This window comes from Aspergillus heteromorphus, assembly GCF_003184545.1.
Source record: "Aspergillus heteromorphus CBS 117.55 chromosome Unknown BO70scaffold_1, whole genome shotgun sequence".
NCBI classification, from domain to species: Eukaryota; Fungi; Ascomycota; class Eurotiomycetes; order Eurotiales; family Aspergillaceae; genus Aspergillus; species Aspergillus heteromorphus.
The window spans coordinates 1,442,454-1,458,374 of NW_020290406.1; the positions used below are offsets into that span (position 1 = coordinate 1,442,454).

The 15,921-nt window shown below is 57.3% G+C and overlaps 5 protein-coding genes across 5 annotated transcripts; 2 read left to right on the forward strand and 3 right to left on the reverse strand.

Annotated features, from left to right (window-relative positions):
• Nucleotides 1–51: 51 nt before the first annotated feature.
• BO70DRAFT_376113 (RINT-1 family protein) lies at nucleotides 52–2,961 on the forward strand. Its single transcript, XM_025545111.1, has 5 exons — nucleotides 52–215; nucleotides 290–537; nucleotides 593–898; nucleotides 949–1,093; nucleotides 1,144–2,961. The coding sequence occupies exons 1-5, from the start codon at nucleotides 66–68 to the stop codon at nucleotides 2,773–2,775; spliced, it is 2,481 nt and encodes an 826-aa protein (XP_025404174.1). The 5' UTR covers nucleotides 52–65; the 3' UTR covers nucleotides 2,776–2,961.
• BO70DRAFT_376114 (pyridoxal phosphate-dependent decarboxylase family protein) lies at nucleotides 2,882–4,851 on the reverse strand. Its single transcript, XM_025545112.1, has 2 exons — nucleotides 4,733–4,851; nucleotides 2,882–4,661 (listed from the first exon to the last, which is right to left on the reverse strand). The coding sequence occupies exons 1-2, from the start codon at nucleotides 4,775–4,777 to the stop codon at nucleotides 3,069–3,071; spliced, it is 1,638 nt and encodes a 545-aa protein (XP_025404175.1). The 5' UTR covers nucleotides 4,778–4,851; the 3' UTR covers nucleotides 2,882–3,068.
• Nucleotides 4,852–5,306: 455 nt separating this feature from the next.
• BO70DRAFT_357577 (RCC1 domain-containing protein) lies at nucleotides 5,307–7,244 on the reverse strand. Its single transcript, XM_025542069.1, has one exon. It carries the CDS (start codon nucleotides 7,176–7,178, stop codon nucleotides 5,445–5,447), a length of 1,734 nt encoding a protein of 577 aa, XP_025404176.1. The 5' UTR covers nucleotides 7,179–7,244; the 3' UTR covers nucleotides 5,307–5,444.
• A 158-nt stretch (nucleotides 7,245–7,402) lies between these two features.
• Nucleotides 7,403–10,268, forward strand: BO70DRAFT_425136 (Golgi transport complex subunit COG3). Its single transcript, XM_025547655.1, has 4 exons — nucleotides 7,403–7,696; nucleotides 7,768–8,107; nucleotides 8,165–9,208; nucleotides 9,279–10,268. Exons 1-4 carry the CDS (start codon nucleotides 7,488–7,490, stop codon nucleotides 10,107–10,109), a joined length of 2,424 nt encoding a protein of 807 aa, XP_025404177.1. The 5' UTR covers nucleotides 7,403–7,487; the 3' UTR covers nucleotides 10,110–10,268.
• Nucleotides 10,269–10,289: 21 nt separating this feature from the next.
• bck1 (putative MAP kinase kinase kinase (Bck1)) lies at nucleotides 10,290–15,373 on the reverse strand (the record flags this gene model as incomplete). The annotated part of the gene is made up of 3 exons (XM_025545623.1): nucleotides 10,290–10,676; nucleotides 10,734–14,975; nucleotides 15,006–15,373. 3 exons carry the CDS (start codon nucleotides 15,371–15,373, stop codon nucleotides 10,556–10,558), a joined length of 4,731 nt encoding a protein of 1,576 aa, XP_025404178.1. The 3' UTR covers nucleotides 10,290–10,555.
• Between the last annotated feature and the right edge of the window lie 548 nt (nucleotides 15,374–15,921).

Sequence of the window (15,921 nt, forward strand, 5' to 3'; positions counted from 1 at the left end):
TGGCGGAGTTGGCGACACCTCGTCTTCTTCCCCGCCAACCCTCCTGCGCCCCAAACACCCAAGCAATGGCCACTCCCCTGCCTGTCCTGTCGTCGCATGAGAGGACTCGGGTTGAGGACTACCTGAACGACAAGCTGCAGGTCTCCGCCGACTTCGAGAGTCTCGACTCATTGTTGACGAGTCTTCGGGCCCAGCATGATCTCCAACGCAAGCAGGTACCGCGCTCCCCTCCTCGTCGGGCTTCACAATGGGCTTTCGCCAAACACTCGCTGACAACTAGCTCTTATAGTTAGCGGAAGCGCAAGAAGCCCTCTCCAATGCCTCGAAAGCCTCCGACGACCATGCCGAAGCCACTCGGAAGCGGGCCGAAGCGTTCAACGAGCAGCAGGCGGACATCGACCGGCGCCTGAAAGCTCTCACGGGATCGGACTCCAGCGACGAGGCAGCAAAACGCTTCGAAGCGAGCATTGAGAAGCTACGGAGGCTCGAGATCTCCAGGAACTATATGACTTTGCTCAAGGAGGCGGAGCAGTTGAGGTATGGAAACACAAGAGGTTCTTGGGAAGACTACGGTCGCTGAGATCGCATACAGCAAGGAAGCCGTGAACAACATCAAAGACCAGCCCCACGTCGCGATCAAATCCTATACCCGACTGCGGAACATCTCTCGATCCCTAATCGAAGCTCAACCGGCAGCAGAAGGAGCGGCTCCTCACCTGGTCGACTATGTGGAAAAGCTGGCGTCCGCTCTCAGGGAACAGATGAAGGCAGAATTTACTCGACGACTCCAAGGGACGATGGAGGAGATGAAATGGCCATCGAAGGATCTAAATTTCCCAGAAGAGCTACAGGCACAGTGGACGGAAAACATCAAGTTACTTCTTGGCCTGCAGAAACCGTACGTACCCCGGAGAACAACATGAATGTTTAGTTCTAACCCCTTTGCAGGGAGCTTCAGGACCGGGCGTCTGCCTCGGCTCATAGCAGTACTGAACCCCCAGTCCTGCTGCCATTGGAGGCGATGGTACATCCGCTCGAGCTTCGCTTCAAATACCATTTCAGCGGAGACAAGCCGACAAATAGGCTAGACAAGGTATGTGTTTTAGTTGAAGCCAGAATTGATCGAATTCTAACGCGACGCAGCCCGAATACTTCTTAGCCCATATCATGGACCTAATCAACAACTTCGGTGGGTTCTTCGCTTCATACCTGCAGCCCATCTTCGATGAAGAGGCGCAAAGCGTTGGTGCCGACCTAAAGTGGAATTTCTACAATGCCTCCCACGCCTACATCACGGCACTCATCCCCGTGCTGAGATACAAGATCTCCACGTTCCTCCCTCAGATATCGACTCACCCGCAACTCCTCAGTCACTTTGTGCATGAACTGATGAACTTCGACAACGAAGTTCGCGAGTCATGGAACTACCTCCCCGATCCGTCTTCCAACGAGGACTGGAGGGGAATGACCTGGGATGTTTTGACCAAGCAAGGCTGGTTCGACCGCTGGCTGCAGGTTGAAAAGGACTTTGCCCTGGCCCGTTACAAGGAAATTGTCGACACACCAGAGAGTGGCCACATCGACTACGAAGGCGTCGATCTCTCGTCAACCAAGCCGACCAAAGCTGCGATCCGTGTGAACGACCTTCTCGAGACCATAACTGAGCGCTACCAGCCCTTGTCGTCATTCAGCCAGAAGCTCCGCTTCCTGATCGACATCCAAATTACCATCTTCGACCATTTCCATGAACGTCTCCACTCAGCACTGGAAGCCTACCTCGCCATGACTTCGACGATCGGACGGACCGTGCAAGGCGCCGACGGCGCCAGCATCGAAGGCGTTGCAGGATTGGAGCGGCTCTCCCGGGTCTTCGGAAGCGCCGAGTACCTCGAGAAGAAGATGGAGGACTGGAGCAACGAAGTTTTCTTCGTGGAGCTGTGGACCGAGCTCCAAGAGCGCGTCCGCCTGAACAAGGACGGAGGCAAGAACGTTGCGGGCAATATGTCCATCGCCGACGTTGCCTCCCGGACCTCCCAAGCCGTCAACAACAACAGCAGCAGCCACGGCCCCGGCACCGCCTCCGATGGCGCGCTCTTCGATGAGACAGCCTCCGCCTATCGCCAGCTTCGCCTCCGATCCGAATCCATCATCACCTCGACTCTAACCTCGAACGCGCGCTCCGCTCTGAAGCCCTACTCCCGCGTATCAACCTGGGCCAGCATCTCCGCGACCACATCCGCCACTCCTCTCCCCCCCACCTCGGACCTCGCCCCAGTCATGCGCACCATTTCCGGGGAGATCTCGTTCCTCGCCCGCGTGCTGGGCGTCGCTCCCCTGCGCCGCATCATCCGTCAAGTCCTCCTCGCCATCCAGACCTATATCTGGGGCAATATCCTCACGAGGAACACCTTCTCCGCGGCCGGCGCAACCCAGTTCATCAGCGACATGGAGCATCTCTGCAGCGTCGTCGATATTGCGCTCGGACCGGCCGGCCAGACAAGCGGTTCCATGAAGGTGATGAGGAAGCTAGGCGAGGGCCTTGTTCTTCTCGGGCTCGACAGCGCCGACCAGAAGGTCGAGAGCGGCGGTGACGCCACACAACAGACCGAAGATGGTTCCGAGCAAGATACCCGTGCCGGGCTGTGGGAGGTCGAGAAGCGGCTGTTCAAGGACAACGAAAGCGCCCGAGTTGTCCTCGCGGAGCTGGGTATCGAGACCCTGACGGAGGCGGAGGCGAGAAGCGTGCTGGAGCGACGAGTCGAGATCGGGAATTAGCCCGAAAGATGATCGTTGTATATAGCATGATATTGATGCCTTTACTACACAGCTGCTTAAGATATCCATTGCGACCTTCTTCATTGCGATTCCAAATTTGCCTCGCGGCTCCTGTTTATCCGTGTCTTATATACCTCTATAGATGATTCCGAACTTTTCTCTAATCCTTGTGACCGATCACTCATCCGTCCGTCTATCATCCGTCCAACCAACCAACCAACCAATAAATACTATATCCAACCCGTAACCGTAGATGTACAAAATTCCAAAGAACTCACCAAGCTGGTCCCTATCTAGGACCGACGCTCCGCCGTCAACGTCTCCACAACCACCGGCCCCACCTCCTCAATGGCCCTCACCAACGCCTCGACCGTCTCCCTCGAAGTCTGCACATTGACCACGCAGCGGAAGAACTTTCCATTCCCCACGGCATCGTCATCGCCACTCGGCGGGGCGAAGTCCACCATGAACCCCTTCTTCACGATGGCATGCGTGACCTGCTCCGTGATCTTACTGTTCGCTTTCCCGCGCTGCGTCTCATCCGCCACGCCACCGGCCCCTTCTCCCCTCCGGTAAACGAACTCCCTGCCCGGCGCGTAATAGAAGCAGACCTGCAGACACGGCGGCGGGTTCTCGCTGACCAGGATGAAGTTGGGGTTCTTCTGGACCAGGGTGGCCAGATGGATGGCGACGTCGCAGGCGGAGTCGATCTGGCGCTCGTACCCGGCTGTGCCGTAGTAGGTCCATCCGAGGAAGAGTTTCAGGGAGTCGGCGCGACGGCCGCACTGGAGGGTGAGGTCGGCGAGGTCCCAGACTTCTGGGGAGTCGATCTGGAGTTCGGTTTCGCCGTTGAGGGTGTCCGGGTCGGTGTCTTCGTTGTGGAAGAGGTAGCCGGCGGGGAGGGTGTTGGCGAGATGGAAACGGCGGAGGTCGGCGGCGAGGAGGAATGAGCAGGTGACGGGGACGCCGAGCATCTTGTGCGGATTGATGGCGATGCTGTCGGCTTTTTCGGCGCCGGAGAGCTTGGGGCGCTGGCGGTCGGAGAAGACGAACGAGCCGCCCCAGGAGCCGTCGATGTGGAACCACAGGTTGTATTTCTTGCAGATGGCGGCGATGGCGTGGAAGGGGTCGAACGAGCCCATGACGGTGGTGCCGGCCGTGGCGTTGACGTAGAAGGGCGTGCGGTCTTCGGCGAGGGCTTTCTGGACGAGGGACTCGAGGGCGGAGGGGATCATCCGGCCCTGCGCGTCGATGGGGACCAGCCAGACGGAGCTGCTGCCGAGTCCCAGCATCTGCGCGGCCTTCTCGATGCTGTAGTGCCCGTGGGCGCTGGTGAAGAGCACGAAGCGGTAGTTGCCGTTGCCGTCTTTCTTGGTGCTGGGGAAGAGGTTGTTGCGCGCGATGACGATGGAGGTTGTGTTGGAGGCCGATCCACCCTGTACGGAGATGCCGCCAGCGCGGGGCCCCGAGAGGCCGAAGAGTGAGGCCAGTTGCTTTCCAGTGTGTTTCTCGATGATAGTCAGCGCGGGCGAGACCTGGTAGACGTGGACGTTGGTGTTGAGTGCCGCGAGGATCAGCTCTGATGCGACTCCCGGGGCGTTGGTCGAGGCGTACAGCTTGTCGAGGAAGCCCTGGTGCCAGGTGTTGACCGAGTAGCGGAGCACTTTGCGCAGAACCTCCACGAGACCGTCTTGTCCGGTGCCTTGATCGGGGAGGCTCAATTGTAGTAGCTTTTGCAGCTCCTCGGGTTTCTTGTGCTCGACGAGCGAGGCGCCTTGGATGTCGCCATTGGGGGTGCCGTTCTGCTGCAGCGATTTCGGGCCGAGAGAGTCCTCGTCGGCGCTTCGGATGAAGGGGATCAGGAGGTCTTGGACGGCAGTGAGAAGCTGGTGTGAGAGAGGGGGTCAGTTTTTCTGCTGGTGTAGGGTTTGAAAGGGCAGGAGGAGGCGTGACTCACTTTTTGTACTTCTTCTGCACGACTGGATGGCGGAGAGGCGGCCATGATGCGGGACGGACGGAAGGGAAGGGAATGAGGTGTATGTACAGGGTCCAAAGGTTGGATGAGGAAGGAAATGCACTCGGAGGGGGGGGGGGATTGAAGGTTATTTCAATGGCATTGTGGAAGGTTTCGACCGATCCCGATGGCGGAGAGGATGTTGAACCCTTTGGCGGAGGGGATCCACTGGGGATGATGACATTTTCCGGGTATTCGACATCATGGGCCCCGACGCCGATCAGGGCTCGTCGGGGGGCATCGAGAGCTTCAGGGAGAGGGCGGAGGTCATCTGGGGGTGTTTCTGAGTGGTCCTGGCAGGGAGTTGGGTGATGGTTCGGGGGTTGGGGAGTTGGGGAGTTGAAGTGGTTTGAGGTTATCGCGATGCAAGTTGACTGCCGGTCAATCCCCGCATTCGGCATTTATGGAGGGGTCCGTGGAGGGGCAACCACACAGGAACAACCATCAAGATCAACATCAACAACAACAACAACAGGAATAGTATATTGGGCGTGGAGGGTGGAATGGAGAATATAATGCCACAAATAATATTACAACCCTGGCTCAGGACTTTTACCCACTCAACGCTGACACACCCCAAAGAGAGATAGAGATAGCTAATATACATGCCCAAATAGTAGTGATCATAATACATCCCAGAACAGCAGAAGAAACATTACACTGCGGAGTAGATGGCCGACACATGTCGTCCGCACTCCACCCGCTGCTCCATGCTCACGGTCCGCCCTTCCACCTTGCCCTTGTGCCGGGGCATGATCTGGAGTCGGGCTTCCTGCTGGTCGGTGCTCTCCAGAGGCGCGTGGATGTAACTCGGCTTCGACAGGTTGCTGCGCTTGCCCGTACCCAGCTGGTGGTTCTCATTGCCTCCCCACCAGAGTGCATCAAAGCCCCAGTCCTTGTTTTCATCCAAGGATGCCGTGGGAGCCGCGTCCACGTGGGTCTGGTTGGCCATCACCGCCGACACGTGTGTCGTGCCGACGGAGATATCGTGGATTCGGATGGGCGACAGGCCGTTGGCGCGTTCATCGTATTCAAACAGACCGCTCAATGTCTTAACCTTGGTCGGGGCATCCTGGACGTGAGTCCATTTCCCATTACCGAGAGCGCCCCAGATTCCTCTTCCGCAGGTCCAGGTATCGGCGGTTATGCGGCCTAGGTCACGGACGGTGGAAAGGTTCTCATCGGGACCGAGTGCCCGTTGTGCATCCACAGCAAAGAAGCTGTTGGCACCTCCAGCTGCAATCCGGGTGGTTTTGGTCAGCCAAGGACCCCGGTAAAGGTTCCTGATAGGCACCCGAGTGGGAGCGTCGCGGAAGGGCGACGCTGGGTTGAATGTCATTCCCAGCTGTCCAAAGGAGTTGTCGCCAAACGCGAAGACATTGCCGTCTTTGTCAAGCGCTAGAGAGTGGTAATCACCCGCGGCAATCTGGACGATCTTAGAGCCCTTGAGGGCTGTGACCTCGTGGAGGGTGTCCACGGGTCCTTTAGGGCGAGTGGCCCAGGTCAAGCCTGGAACACCGAGCTGTCCAAAGGAGGGATAGTTTTCGGTGGAAGACGCGACGGAGAAGACCCGACCAGAGCTTGTCAACAGAAGGGCATGGTCCAATCCACCGCGGAGTGCAGTCACCCGCTCGCCCAGCTTCAGACTGGGCTGGAGGACGCGATAGCTGACGTCGGCCGTCCCAGACCAGTAAGGCACCCAGGATCCCTCCTTCAGCTTGCGGCCGGATAGCTGATCCTCCTTGGCAATCGGCAGAGAGTAGATCTTGCCGTCGGAGGACAAGGCAAGGATACGATCATTAGACGTGCACAGCGAAGTCAGGTTCTTGCCGGTCAGAGTCTTGACAGGCTTGAATTCCTTCTCCGAATAGCCTTTGCCCCATTGCACCAAGTCGCCATTCGACGTGATCGCAGCACCCGAGCGCTCCTCGATCTTGAGATCCCTGAGCACTTGGCCTTCGAAATAAGTGAAGTTCCGGGGGGTCTTGACGACGGACTCCTTCGAGTTGGGGTCGGCCACACGATAGGCGTTGTTGCCCCATACAAAGACGCCGGGGCTCTTCAAGCTTCTCTTGTGCTGCACGAATTCAGAGCTCAGATCGCCCGCGGACTTGGAGAGATCTTGGACTTTCTCCAGGGGGCTCTCGACCGGGTGGTTTCGGTTGGACGTCGCATATTCGTAGATCAGAAATGCAGCCGTACCTGCACCGGCCACGCCCAAGGAATTCCGGAGCCAGTGCGAGTCGGCTGGTTGTGGGGATCCCTTGAAGCCACCGCTGGCGTAACGTCTCCGCGACGGGGTGGCGGCAGGCCGATTGCCTGTAGCAAGGCGACGCGATGAGTGGGTGACGATGGAGGCCACCGATTGTCGGCCCCGATATGTCCACATGATGTTGGAAGATTCTCGGCCCGTCCTATGGCATGTTCTGGGGCCAATTTTGGCAGTCAACGCGAGTCACTCACGTAACTTGACACGAGGAAAGCCCGAGAGCAGCTGCGAATGCGAAAGCGTTGCGTCAAATAGCGTGGGCGGCGACAGGCGGCAGAATAGCGCATTGAAGCCACGGAGGAGGCACCGCTTCCTCTTCCTCTTCCTCTTCCTCCCGGGGCCTGATCGAGGGTTGCTTGCCTGTTATGCTCGAGGTCTAGCCACAGGGGCAGTCGCGTCCGTTTCCTTTCCGCCGGATTTCCCCTCACAATGCGCCAACAAGCTGCCGGCCAGCGAAGTCGACGCCAGACTGCTCCGTCGGGTCCGGCCCTGGAGCTGCAGATCAAGCAGATCAATGAACTCGAGGCCATCCCAGATAGCTTGGAATCGATTACCGACATTCACAATGAACTGGACTTTGCGCAATGGTATGGCGAAGTGGAGGAGAGCCTGCTGGAAGCCAGCTACGATGAGTACCAGTAAGCGGCGCCGACTGCGGCCAGCCCCCGCGAGGAAGCCCCTGGTGGATGCTAACCACTCTTGCTGCTAGAGCCTGTCTCCAGGAGCTTCAAATGTCTAAATCCCATCTCGACTCGCTCCTCGCCGATACCTCGTCCACCCTCAACCTGTTGACTAGCCTGTCGAACGACTTCGGAGCGGTGGAATCGCAGACGTCCAACTTCCAGAAGCAATGCGAAGGGCTGCTCTCGGCACAGAAGCATGACTCGGATCTTGCGGCGGATATCCAGGAAAACCTCCAGAACTACGACTTCCTCGACCCGGCTTCGCGGAGACTGAATGCCCCGGGGGCTGGGAACACCGTGCGAGGGAAGGACTTCTCGGATATGCTCAGACGGCTCGATGAATGTTTGGACTATATGGAGGTTCATGTCAGTGATTTCGGACCGCTCCACCTGCATCTAGGCTAATGAGACTCTACCCTGCAGCCCGACCAGAAAGAGGCCGGTGTATACCGCTCCAGATACCGATTGCTCATGACCCGCGCCCTCACTCTTATCCGGACGCACTTCGTTTCCTCCCTCCGAGACGTCTACGCCGATGCGTCGAAGAAAATCGCCGACAAGCAACTGAACGATACCACCATGTCTACCTTGCTCTACGCGAAGTTCCGAGTCGGCGCACCAGAACTGAAACAGATCGGGCTCGAGATCCAGAAGCGAGCTGTCCCTCCGTTGGATCCGGACCAAGGCACAGAAGCCGAATACCAAAGCTTACTCAACGAGCTGCACGCGAACTACGCAGCCACGCGCGGCAAACTCATCATCCCGCTGGTCCAGAAGAATCTCAGCGACATCGCTCTGTCGCCAACGTCATCACAAGATCTCGTTTCGTTTGCCCGTGCGAGTATCAGCTACATCCGTGGCGTGTGCTTGGACGAGTTCGAGCTCTGGGGCGAGTGGTTCCACGGCCACGGGGGGCTGTATGACTTCCTAGAGACGATCTGCGAGCCCCTCTACGACCACCTCCGGCCACGAATCATCCACGAGGACAAGATCATCAAACTGTGCCAACTCTGCACTCTTCTCCAAACCCGCTACCTGCTCGACCAAGACGAGGAGATCGAGCAAGTCGACGCCAACCAACTCGACTTCCCCACTTTGATCCAACCCGCCCTCGAAGATGTGCAAACCCGTCTGGTTTTCCGCGCGCAGGCTTTCCTCCGCGACGAAATCGAGCGCTACAAGCCCCGTCCCGAAGACCTGGACTACCCGGCACGCAACAACCAGGTCTCGATATCCGTGACCGAGGGCCAGATCACCGGCCGTAAGATCGCCGCCACAGACGCACTGGCGAATCTCCCCAAGCCCACAAAATCAAACGAAGATGGCGGCAACGGCAACGGCAACGGCGACTCATCCGTCGACCAAGACTCCAAATGGGATCTCGATTCCCAAAGCGCACTCAGCGGATGGTATCCCACCCTCCGCAAAGCTATCTGGCTCCTCAGTCGAATCTACCGTCTCGTAAACGTACATCCCCCTCCCCCAATCCCTCCCCAAAACAAACCCACACCACTAACCCCAACCCGAATACATATAGTCCACCGTCTTCGACGACCTCGCCCACCAAATCGTCCACCAAACCACGACCTCCCTGCACCACGCCAGCACCCTCCTAGCACCGAAATCCACCACCGACGCCCAACTCTTCCTAATGAGCCACCTCCTCATCCTCAAACAACAAATCGTCGCCTTCGACATCGAATACGTCGCCCCAGAAGTCTCCTTCGACTTCTCCAGCCTAACCAACACCTTCTGGGAACTGCGCGAACGCGGCGGCCTCTTCAACCCCCGCAACCTGATGCTGCTGGTCGGCCACGGCCTCCTCCCGCGGGTCGTGGAGAACATGCTCGACGCGAAAGTGGAGCTCGACGGGCGTCTCCGCACCGTCATCAACGACTTCATCAATGGTTTCGCGACGCGGATGACCGCCTCCTTACCCGCTAAATTCGTCGATGTGCGGACGCTGGGCAATCAGCACCAGCACCAGCGAGAGGGGGCGGTTGTGTTTCCGATGTGCGCGAATATCGAGAAGGAGGTCCCCGAGTTGAGGAGGGTGTTGGGACTGTATCTGGATGATGGACGGATGAGGGAGACGCTGGTGGGCGCGGTGCAGGATCGCGTCATTCAGGTTTATGAGGATTTCTTTGATATGTATACTTCTGTTGAGAGAAGTAAGGGGAATCCGGTTAGTGTTAGTAGGAAGGGCAAGGGGAGGGAGGATACCGTGTGGGATGTGGATACGTTCGCAGAGTGGTGTGAGGGCATTTTTCGCGTGGGGTTCGTTAGGTCTAGTTCTGGTCAGGGGGGTGGTGGTGGTGGTGATGGTGATGATGATGCTATGAGTCGGGGTGCGAGTCCGGAGTCTTAGATCGGGGGATTTTTTTTCGTTACGTTTTTTTCTGTTTTTACTCCTGTGAAGGGAGGGATGGAAGGTCTGGTGATGATCATGATGATGAAGAGCGGTAGATATATTTTATTCTTCTTCCAATGTATATACAAAGTAGCGAATCTTCATAGCAGTAGCAAGAGAAGGATAGAGAGAGGGGGGGGGGGGGAGAGCATGACATTCATCACGTCTCATAAACAAAACACGATGCAAAGCAAAGCAAGCAAAACTAAGAATATCCAGATTGCCATATTCAATTCAAGTAGGGAATCCCAACCAAACGTCGACGAACAAACTATGCACACCGAATGCGAAATGCTGCGTGAGCTGGGTATGATGCAGGGGAAGAGAGAACAAATGCATGGCCGAAACGCTGGAAGATAGAGACGCTTGAAGCTTTTGTTATTGACGAAATCTGGGTCTTGGTCTTAGAGGACGTGGCGGATCTTGGCGTAGAGCTCGGTATCCAGGAAGTTGTACTTGGGGTCGGGTTCACAGAAGGGATGGCGGGTGAGTAGGGTCTCGGCTGTGGGGCGATCGAGCGAGTCCCTGGGGAGTGGGTTAGTATTGTCAAAGATTTCGAAAAGGAAGGGGGAGGTAACATACACTGTGAAGCAATCGTACATAAAGGCGAGTGCTGCTGGGCTGATGTTCATGGAAACATCTTCAGGAATGGGAGGGGCTTGACTCAGACTGCCGAGTTTGAAGATGGCCCCGATTGCTTCTTCCTTGCTCCACGGCCGACGGCCAGCAAACATCTCCAGCACCACACATCCGAGAGACCAGATGTCCACCTTGGCACTGTAGCCCTGTCCCTGGGACTGGATGACCTCCGGCGCCATCCAGAAGACGGAGCCCTGCATGGAGTTGGTCGAATCATTTCCGTAGATGTTGTCCGTCTTCTTGGAGATACCGAAATCGGAGATCTTGCAAGTGCCATCCAGATCCAAGAGGATGTTGTCTGCCTTCAGATCACGATGCAGAATCCCCTGATCGTGAAGGTACGCCAACCCTCCCAGAGTCTGGTGCGTGAGCGACTTCACGACGCTCTCCTCAAACTTGCCATGCTTGCGAAGACAACTGCCAATGGAGCCACCAGAAATATATTCGAGGTAGATCGAAATGGACAGATCGCCTCGTTCGCAACCCAGATACTGTACAATGTTGGGATGCTCGAGATGTTGCATGGTGTCGATTTCCTGGTCCATGGCCGCAACCATCTCCTTGATGCGGTCTGTATCTGTCCCGGCAATCCGAGGGTTGATCTCCACCTGTTTCACAGCCAAGACCTCACCATTGTCAGCGTTCATGCCCAGGTACACTCGGCCATAAGTTCCCTTGCCGATAAGCTGACCGCGGATGATGCGGAAAGTGGGTTGTCTCTGGGGTATATTCCCTGGGGGGGCCTGGTTCTGAGGGATAGGATCAAGCTGGCTCAAGCGGCTGCCACGCTTCGGACTGATTTGCATAATCTTTGCGCCAAACATCTTCGTGCTCTTGCGACGCAGAATATCTCCCGACCTCGGGTTGCCAGTGGAAGAATGCACACTCCGATTTCTACTGGCCTGGTTGGCACCCTTTGCCACTTCTCGAATGGACTTCATTCGCGTGAGTCCGCCCCCGGAGCGGCTGATGTTGCGGCGGGCAACGACGCCTGGTTCTTGGGGCTTCATGGTTGGCTCGCTAGAGCCGACATTATTGTCACCCGGGGGAGTGGGGTGTGGCGTGGTGTACGGCAGACCCTCCGGCTTTTGTTTATGGACTACATCGTTCTCAGCCGCAACCTTACTTGCTGGCGAGGAGGGAGGCGACATGCCCATTCCCTGCCCCTCCAAGTAAGGTGTGTCAAGGTCGATATCAGGGAAGAAGTCGTCCAGGTGGTCAATGACGCCCTCCACGGGGGGTCTGCTTGCCCACACATCGCCTCTGGCAAACGAATCCCTGCGAGGCGGCCTCTCTTCCTCAGGGGAAGTTGTCATGTCAAGGAAGGACCCGTTCCTGGCGTGCCCTTCCCCACCAGAGCTGGCAAAAGTCTCGCGTGTAGCGCTCGGGGACCTAAAGCTAACGGAAAGTCCCTTTCGCAGCCTGTTTTCCGTATTCAAAGTAAGGGACGGCTTCCCGGCCCTCCTTTGCGACTCTGGTGAGAGGCTCATCGGTGGCTTTTCTTTGACCGGGGTCTTAGTATTTACCAAGGGAATGGCGAAGAGACCATCATCCGAATCGTCATCGGAGTCATCCTGGGGCACCGGGGAGCGTTGGAAGGAAACCTTGGTCTCCTCAAAATCGAACTCGGGCCCAAATGACTTGCGAGATTGGAGGGTTGGTTTAGGCTCTTGAGGGGTTGCAGAGGAACCGTTTGCGGAAGACTGGCTGGAATGCACCGTTGGGGTAGTTTGATTGTCCTGCTCCGTAGTCGATGGTGAGGGTTCCATCTGTTCCTGACCAGGCGAGGCCGCCGGTACCGACGGAGCCGGCGTTCCAATGGCGCTGGTCATTCTACCCACGCTAGCCAACACGGCTCCCAGGCCGTGAGTTTGGGTTGCTGTAGGCTGAACACGAGGACGGTCGCTGTCTCTCCTTCGCAATGAATTGACCTTTGTGAGTGTGCTTGACTCGTGAGGTGCTGTTGGGGGTTTGCGAAGTGGCACCAATGTTTCGGACTTCTTGTCTTCGTAAGGCGATATACGGGGAGAATCGAAGTCAATCACCCCTTCGCGCCTATAACCGGTTTCGCCATACGCGTCCTTTCTTGGCTGTGACATAGGCGGAACCTTCGAGATGCGATACGCCCGTTGCTTCCGTTCAACCTCCCGCAAATGCTCTTCGTGACGAGCTAGCAAGTCTGCCTTTTCTGCATTAGCAGGAAGTCCTGCTTCCACGGTGCCATCCACGGGGGATGCTCCGAGGGAAGTCTGTGAGATTTCCCGTGGGGGGAGTTTAGCAGCAGGAGCCTTCAGCTGCGGTCGCGAAGTAACCTGGGGAGATGTGGGCTTAGCTGGGTTGTGGGGCGAGATCCTGCTAAGCGCTTCATCGTCCAGTGGCTTCCTGTGTACATGATGAGCGGACGTCGGCGAGGCAGTGCTCTTGTCAGGAATCGAAACACCCAGACCGGCAAAGTGAGAGGAGCTGGTGGCACCAAAATGCATGTGTGAGCCCCGTACGAACAACTTCAACGAACCAACAGAATCCGACTTCGTTCTCCGGCAGAGGGCCAGACTAGTGTCGTTCAGCGCCTCGTCATGTTCAGTCTGACCAGGCTCCGTCAGGAAAATTTGCGCGCCTGTCCAGTCCGCAATCCCAAGACTTTGGCATATGGCAGAGCGCAGTGTTTCCACCGAGTCCATTTCGGTTATGTCCACCAAGCGAAAGTTCCAACCATCCAAGGTTACGAAGGACCATTTCTTGCCCTTCGGCGCTGGTTTCGCCCGCAATGTCAAACGTTCATGATCGGACATGGACGAAGAGGATGGGCGCTCACCCAACGACATGTCGCTGGCATTGAAGGCTGCCCTCGCGTAAGGGAGGTGGGAACCGTTCTGGCGCGTGTTCACTGGACTTGTGGGAGATTCCAAAAATTGCTCCTCGGGAGACGGGTGGTTCGAATCACCCGTTCTGGTTCGCTTCTTGAAAAAGTTCAAAAGCCCCGTACGGTGGTCCTTTGGGTAGGAGGAGGGGGTTTCTCCCCCGGGTTGGCGGTTGTAGAATTCCTGTGGCGAAGGGCGCGCTCCGTCTTGCTTAATGGACTCATAGTATCGGCGCCCTGTGGTGGAATCGGAGCTGTTGCCACGCGAGTGCTCGAGCTTGACTCCCAAATCACCCGCGGACGACGAAGGGTCCATTTGCGCAAGAAGAGCATGCTGCAGAGCCGGACTACCACTCTTTGGACTGTCTTCATACTGCCGGATGGGGGCCTGGAAGGTCCCGCCCTCACTGGAAACCGAGGGGCTCTGCCTTTGATGGTCACCGCCGATGGTAGACAAAACGGCTCGCGAATAGTCGGATCGAGGCCACATTGTACTGCCATCATTGGCAGTAAACTCAGAGGGCGCATGGTCGTGGTTCATGGACATAGGCGCTGTGAAGGAACGCATCTGCATGCTCTGCCTTTGACTGAAGGCCGGCTGGGGTGCTTTGAGGTTGGGGCTGTTCGCGACATTTCCTGAGCTTGGGCCTGCAGATCGGGGCTCGTATGTGAATTTCGGTGAAGCTTCGGGCCCGGCCTCGGGAGCGCTGTTCGGGTGGGAGTCGCGACGCTTCTGGATAGCTATCTCGGCATCATAGCTCCCGTCATCATGGATCTGGCGGATCAACCTGCGCATGCGCTTCCCCTCTTCTCGTTCCCGGATGGGGTCCCAGCCAGTGCCACTTGCCTCACATGCTTTCGCAAGCTGGGGGTACACAACGTTGTGCATTTTCCCCAGGTTTGGCCGACCATTGAACCCGTGTCCGAGCTCAAGGAAGTCCGCCCCCTCAATTTCCAGGGCTCCGAATGTCTCTTGCCAGTCTTTGGAAAACCCGTTGTTTGCAAGCCACATTTGGACGCGATCGAGGGGCCACTGAACTGCAGCCTCGCTGGGCGACATACCGCCCAGCAAGGTGCTATTATTATGTCGATGGCTGGGAGATTTTGTGAGTTCGGCAGGCTGCGCCGTGATCTGTTGGACTGCATTTTGAGCGCTTGCGGAATAGCCCGCTGAGGCTATGTCATGAGCACCGTCATTGACGGCTAGCGAGGAAGGGAGAGTGCGACCCGATGGCGTAGGAGGAATGTTCGCATCCCGTTTATATGTGGACGAGTCTGTGGTAGGATATTCATAGGCTTGCGCAGACGCGAGCCGTTGTCTGTCACTGGACTGCATGGTCCCCATATTTTCGTACATCGGAGGGGCATGTACGTCGAACGGAGGTATCCCAACCCCCGGCCCAAAGGTACCCGGCTGCGGCACATAGGTTGCAGATGTTCGAGACTCGGCAGAGGGAATCGACAGAGCCGCCGGACGGCCGTACGGGGATTGGTTTGTAGGGACCATGGGAGGAGGCGGAGGAGGCGGAAGGTACCCTTGAGACAGTGCCTGCCGCGCCCAGCTCTGTTGTTGCCACCCAAGGGTATTCTGATGTTGGAGTTGAGGGTTGGTGAGCTTCGGAGCACCGTATGCGGTTCCTGGAGGTGGTCCAGGGGGAGGAGGAAGCATGACGCCTTGGGATTGCGTCGGGGCGTATCGGGGCGGCGGCGGCGGTAAAGGCATGATGTGCGATTGCGAGGATTGTGTCGCCGAGGAAGGCGGGGTACCGGTATGTATTGCTGCGGCCGCTGACCGTCCATGTTGGCGATGTCTGCGATGTCTCCAAGCAAGTGGTGTAAGGTGACACGAGGAGGTAAACAGACAAACGGTCGCCGTGGGGAGAGGGGGGCGAGAAGAATCTGCCCTTATATACCTCACTGCGTGCGCAATCAAGCACGTCCCTTCTGTGGGGGGATATAGACCATGGACGCTTAGAAGGCCAGGAGATTTCGCATTCTCGGTGCTGCGAAGACGCGGGCGGCGGCAGGAGATGGGCTCTGGTGGTACGGAGAGGCCGAGGGAGAGGATTATTCTCAAAGCACGTTGATCAGGCACAGATAGTAGTAGCCTCGCAATCGGCGCGGGCGACAGGAGGAGGAGGTAGTAAGCAGGATCGGAGGGTGCAGACTGCAGCCATCGGCGGGCATCCAAGTGATCGGGGGAGGCTGGAGATGTCACACGCAGTCGCGCTGCAGATAGATACGGGAAAGGAGCGCAGGATCGGAGGGGGA